This window comes from Sinocyclocheilus grahami, unplaced genomic scaffold (assembly GCF_001515645.1).
Source record: "Sinocyclocheilus grahami isolate Dianchi unplaced genomic scaffold, SAMN03320097.WGS_v1.1 scaffold120.1, whole genome shotgun sequence".
Classification (NCBI taxonomy): Eukaryota; Metazoa; Chordata; class Actinopteri; order Cypriniformes; family Cyprinidae; genus Sinocyclocheilus; species Sinocyclocheilus grahami.
In genome coordinates this window covers 737,746-743,692 of record NW_015505299.1, presented here as the reverse complement: position 1 = coordinate 743,692, position 5,947 = coordinate 737,746, and the positions used below count along the sequence as shown (strand labels likewise).

At 36.9% G+C, this 5,947-nt stretch overlaps 2 protein-coding genes across 2 annotated transcripts in view; both read right to left on the bottom strand.

Annotated features, from left to right (window-relative positions):
- Window positions 1-1,500, bottom strand: part of LOC107589779 (presenilin-1-like) — an 18,228-nt gene extending 16,728 nt beyond the window's left edge. Inside the window, exon 1 of the mRNA XM_016278308.1 lies at window positions 1,362-1,500. The gene's annotated coding sequence lies outside the window, so the exon portion shown is untranslated. The remainder of the gene's footprint in view (window positions 1-1,361) is intronic.
- Window positions 1,501-4,932: 3,432 nt separating this feature from the next.
- LOC107589762 (trafficking protein particle complex subunit 12-like) overlaps window positions 4,933-5,947 on the bottom strand; it is a 35,255-nt gene continuing 34,240 nt past the window's right edge. The window contains exons 10-11 of the mRNA XM_016278284.1: window positions 5,468-5,659; window positions 4,933-5,366 (exon numbers count right to left, since the gene is read on the bottom strand). Of these exons, the coding sequence (XP_016133770.1) occupies window positions 5,124-5,366; window positions 5,468-5,659 (435 nt within the window). The 3' untranslated portion in view covers window positions 4,933-5,123. The remainder of the gene's footprint in view (window positions 5,367-5,467; window positions 5,660-5,947) is intronic.

The window sequence follows — 5,947 nt, the reverse complement described above, 5'->3', positions numbered from 1 at the left end:
GTATGTATGTATGCGTGTGTGTGTGTGTGTGTGTATGTATGTGTGTGTGTGTATGAGTGTGTGTGTGTATGAGTGTGTGTGTGTATGAGTGTGTATGAGTGTGTGTATGTATGTGTGTGTATGTGTGTGTGTGTATGAGTGTGTGTGTGTATGAGTGTGTATGAGTGTGTGTATGTATGTGTGTGTATGAGTGTGTGTGTATGAGTGTGTGTGTGTGTATGTGTGTGTATGTATGTATGCATGCATGCGTGTGTGTGTGTGTGTATGTATGTATGTATGTATGTGTGTGTGTATGTGTGTGTATGTGTGTGTGTGTGTGTGTATGAGTGTGTGTGTGTATGAGTGTGTGTGTGTATGAGTGTGTGTGTGTATGAGTGTGTGTGTGTATGAGTGTGTGTGTGTATGAGTGTGTGTGTGTATGAGTGTGTGTGTGTATGAGTGTGTGTGTGTATGAGTGTGTGTGTGTATGAGTGTGTGTGTGTATGAGTGTGTGTGTGTATGAGTGTGTGTGTGTATGAGTGTGTGTGTGTATGAGTGTGTGTGTGTATGAGTGTGTGTGTGTATGAGTGTGTGTGTGTATGAGTGTGTGTGTGTATGAGTGTGTGTGTGTATGAGTGTGTGTGTGTATGAGTGTGTGTGTGTATGAGTGTGTGTGTGTATGAGTGTGTGTGTGTATGAGTGTGTGTGTGTATGAGTGTGTGTGTGTATGAGTGTGTGTGTGTATGAGTGTGTGTGTGTATGAGTGTGTGTGTGTATGAGTGTGTGTGTGTATGAGTGTGTGTGTGTATGAGTGTGTGTGTGTATGAGTGTGTGTGTGTATGAGTGTGTATGAGTGAGTGAGTGTGTGTGTGTATGTGTGTGTGTGTGTAAAAAAAAAACCTTACAAGGAGTACTGTGCTGGTACCAGGGTACCTAGTAAAATGACTGTACTCTGATATATGAACCGACTACAGTAACTAACAGAGACTAATAGAGAAGGTGTTCAGATAACACTCCCACTGTGCTTTAAACCCCAGCACAGATCACTTCAGTGAGTCTCGAACCCGTGGCTTTCCTAACCGCACACAGCAGAGGGAATACTGCTTCCTTCTCATCTTCAAAACGAGCCAAAATCCAAATATTTCCGTTTCGGTCAAAGAACGGTGAAGTAAACAAAGCAGCGATTAATTCACAACAATGTAGCTTGAGGCTAGTTAGCGCTTGACTAGCTACTGTAATTCTAGATAAACTACGCCAGTCAGCTCGAAGTTAAAAACTTTAAAACGAAAACGAATCAGCCCCATATTCATACAGCACTTTATGTATAATTAGGAAACGGAACTGTAGAGATAACATCATTTAAAGACGAATGTCTGACAAACCTGGAGTCTGAATTCTCGCTGATAAAAGCCCTCAGACACGGCGGGACAGACCGGAAGCGCTGCGAAAGCTCGAAACTGCTTGTTTTTACACAATAAAAGTCTCATTCCACGGCATAGCATTCACTGTTCCACACAAGTTATTAAACTTGGCAGGAGTGTAACGTTACATAAAAAGCAGGTACACCTTCATCGACAATGACACTGAAACAGTTTTGAACTAATTATACTGGGTTTCCATAGAAACGCATTAGATGTGGGCGTTCACACTAAGCAAACAAACAAACAAATGCGATAAATTAATTCAAATATGTATTTATTCACTTACTTACGGGCATTTTCCGAAGTCCCAGCTGGAATCTGGTCCTCTGCTACAAGTGGTACTCATTTGAAATGAAAAGATATAGGAACATACACAAAACAGATGCAAATATTTGTATATACACTGCTGTAAGTGTTTGAGAGAGGCGGGGCATAGAGGACCTACAATAATGTACAGTATTTGAAAAATAATGTGTTTTTTGAACATTAAAGCATGTCAACATATTCTGTTACACCAAATAATGATCTTATAAAAAGCATCATATGACCCCTTTAAAGAAGTCTCTTCTGTTCATCAAGGCTGCATTAAAAAAAAAATACAGAAAAAACAGTAATATTGTAAAAATATCACCATTTAAAATAATGGCTTTCTATTTTAATACATTTTAAAATGTAATCGATTGCTGAATTTTCAGCATCGTCTTCAGTGTCACATGATCCTTCAGAAATCATTCTTAAAGAGGAGGTTGATCAGTTTTTTTTACAAAGCTTGATTGTGTTTATGGGGTGCAGTGTAACGTGTTCATGCTTCGTAAAAAACAACAACAAAAAAAATTGTATTTTCACATATCTTACCTTTATTCTGCACCGCTGTTTCCATTCTCGTGAAAACGGTCTGTTGAGTTCCTGGTTCTAGGAAGCCCCTCCCTCAAAAATATGCAATGGGCTCTGATTGGTTAGCGGGCTCAGTGTGTTTGTGATTCGCTAACCGCCTAGTGCACATTGTCTGGAAACGCCACGCCCCCTTACCATTATGGGTAGTTGTGTGTTCCCGGGGGCGGGGTTTATGTAAACATCGGGGTTAGTGATGTCACAAACCCAGGAAGAAGCTCGTTGTAGTCCCTACCAGCCGTTTTTTTTGTAGTCCTTAAACAGCAAAAATATCTCCCTTTGTATTGAACTCTGAGCGTCGTAACTTTGCAGACGTTGTACTACACGTTGTACTCAGACGACTACATAGACATATTTATCACAAAATACATATTTTGTAGATATAAAAAAACACAACAAAAAGATTAAAATTGAATAGAAAGTGAAAATATAAAAATTAAACCTAATTGAAAATGTTAACAAAAACATAGTATTTTAGTGGCTCTAAAATATGACTGGTTCTCAGTTTTTAATGGTTCTGCTTTATTATTATTATTTTTTGTAGTTAAATGCTGATATTTATGAAAATGACCCTGAACTGCAGAAGATCCGTGAAGAAAGGGGTTATTCATATATGGATATCATAACTATTCACCCAGATACACTTCCTGATTATGAGAACAAAGTAGCTTATGCATATCAACATGATTTATTTTGTATGAAATAAAACTCATTGTCAGTATAGCTCACACTTAATTTGGTAATGAAATAACAAACTCTTTTGACAAAAACACGCTTTCCAGGTGAGCTAGAGAACTACTTGTTGGTATAATTTGCATTATATATTTGTACTAATTATAATATAGTAATACTGCAATACAAAAACACTGAACAGAACAAAGTGTCATATTAATGAAGACGATGTTAGAAAAAGCAAGTAAACTGTCTGATTATATGACAACATGCTTTTCTGTATGATCACTTACAGTTTAGCACATTAGTGTTTGTTTTACTATTCATACCACAACAGTAAATAAGTGTCTTTATATAGAAATATTACACTATAGATTAGCTTAAAAGTGACTGACTCTTCATTTGACGATCTAAAAGCATTTCGCAGATTTCTTTGTTCATTGATTATATAAAACTATACTTTCTCTGCATCATAGGTGTACAGATTAATTTTCCGTTTTTCATGTGTACCATGTTTTGTGAAGTTTTGGACATTTTGTGCAAATCAGACAAACAGCCTAGGATGGGTTTGAAAAAGTAGGTTTAAAAAAAAAAAGAGATACAGAAAAAAGATAAAGCACATATGAAAATGTGATTTGGGGGCACTGAATGATTTAGAGAAAATATTATTTTTATCCTAGCGTTTACAATTCCCAAGTTGTTAGCAAAAAATGTAAATTAGATTAGATGGTGATTCTCACCAAATTTAGTACACAGATTCATACATTATGCTAAATTTTATAGTGATCAGTTACTCAAAATGCATGTTATTAGCAAGGGCTGCACGATTATGACAAACATCATAATTGTCTATTATTCCCTTGAAATTGTAATTGCGATTATTAATTACAATGATCACAACTTACATTGAATGATGTTTATACCATTGTTTAATGCAACTGCATGCCGTATTTTTATATGAAAATAAACAAGCTGAAAACACTCTAACTGAAAAACCTTTAGTGCTTTTCTATAGCATTAAGCCTCAAATGTCAAATATACATCGGATTGGTTTCTTCTTTAAATTATAAAAAAGTAAAAATATGAATTGTATTATAGCGTTATACTAAAACTAAAATTAAAATAATGGGAAAAACCCTTAAGATATCATGTAGAAAGAAAAAAACGCATCTAAAGCTCGCAGAATAACATAAGTGGGCTATGAAAGATTACGTAATTGTGGCATCCATAATTGTAATCGCGATTAGAAATTCGATTAATTCTGCAACCCTATTATTAGCTGCAGGCGGCCATTTTTGTTGTTTTGTACAATTGATTTGTAATGGGTTGGTTAGCACTTGTACTGAAGAAGAAATACATTCAGTTTAATTTGCCTTGATCAAACTGTTGGGGAGTTATGACAGGTGTTTATTTGTAGCGCCCCCTATGGGCAGATTTGGATGCAAATTGGTGTGCTTCCTCAGAATGTTTTATGGTCTGTGTGTATCAAGTTTCGCTAAGTTTGGACACTGCATTGAGCAGATATACTGTAGGTCGATGAGTCAAAATGGGCATCGCCAGTCTGTTATTGGATTATATCTTCACACAGCTTTTTTGTCAGCTTTTACTCATGATAGTCTTGGTATACTTTGCCAAGTTTCATGCAAATCGAACCAACAGTCTCTAGAAGGAGTTAAAAAAATTAGGTTTTTAAAAAAAATAAAAATGTCGGGAAAATGCAATTTTGAAATAAAATCATTGGCAAAACAGTACAAAAACAACATGGTTGCCCTCAATATATGCTGCATTACTAAAGCACATCTCAATGTCAGAACCGATTTTCACACATTTATTAACAAGATTTTCTTTTCTCATGTTCAGAAATACACAGTACAGTTATAATTAGATTAGATCCTTTGAAAACAATCATTTAATGCATTTAAAAGCATTTCTCGATTCTTGAAACACGGATAACCGTAACCCTTTTTTCCCTGTGCGGAGCAAATATCATTGCGTTATCAAGTTAACTTTGGTCCTGTCTGTACATGGTAAGAACAACATACTTGAACTTGTAGAAGCTCCAAATGCTTAACATTAGTTTCAACCACAGCTTCGTTCATTCAATCCTGCCGCCTGACTCACAATCATTCGGTAATGTCCAGCGTGTTGGATGGTGGCGTCTCATACTAGCTTGAGGCACTGGACGTTGAAGCTGTCTCCCTCTCTACAGGCGGTGGCCTCCAGCAGAGCCTGTTTCTTCTGCGTGCTGCGCGAGGACTCCAGCTCATACATGGTGGTGAGGTTGAAAAGCACGCTCTCGTGCAGGTAGAGCGCTGGGTCCTTGTGCACCAGGCTCTCCAGCTGGCCCAGGGACTCCTTCAGCCTTCCCAAATACAGCAGACACACGGCTGCATTGTTGTTTGCCTGAAGAACAGAGTTGGCATTGTTAGTGCTGGCAGTGTCCAGTATTCATCCGCTGCTGTTTCTCTGGAGGTGCATCACTCCGTCATACGTGCTCAACTTACCACTGGGTTCTTGGGATCAAGTTTCAGGACGCTGGAGAAACACGTGTGTGCGTCTGCATAGTTATTCTGACTCAGATAAACAAAAGCCCTGTGGACAACATCACATTCAGCTTCAAGAGAATCACAGATGCACATACACTTCAGATCAACAGTTTGAAATAAATAAGATTTTTTTATGTTTTGGAAAGAAGTCTCTTATGCTCGCTAATGCTGCATTTATTTGATCACAAATTCAGTAAGGAATTTTTTTATTTTTTTATTTTTTTTTATTAATATAGAAACATTGATTATCATCAATATTGAAAACAGTTGTGCTGCTTCATATTTTTAATATTAAAGAGGTTATATGATGGTTTTTTAAAGATCATTATTTGGTGTATTTGGTGTAACAGAATATGTTGACATGCTTTAATGTTCAAAGAACACATTATTTTTCAAATACTGTACATTATTGTAGGTCCTCTATGCCCCGCCTCTCTC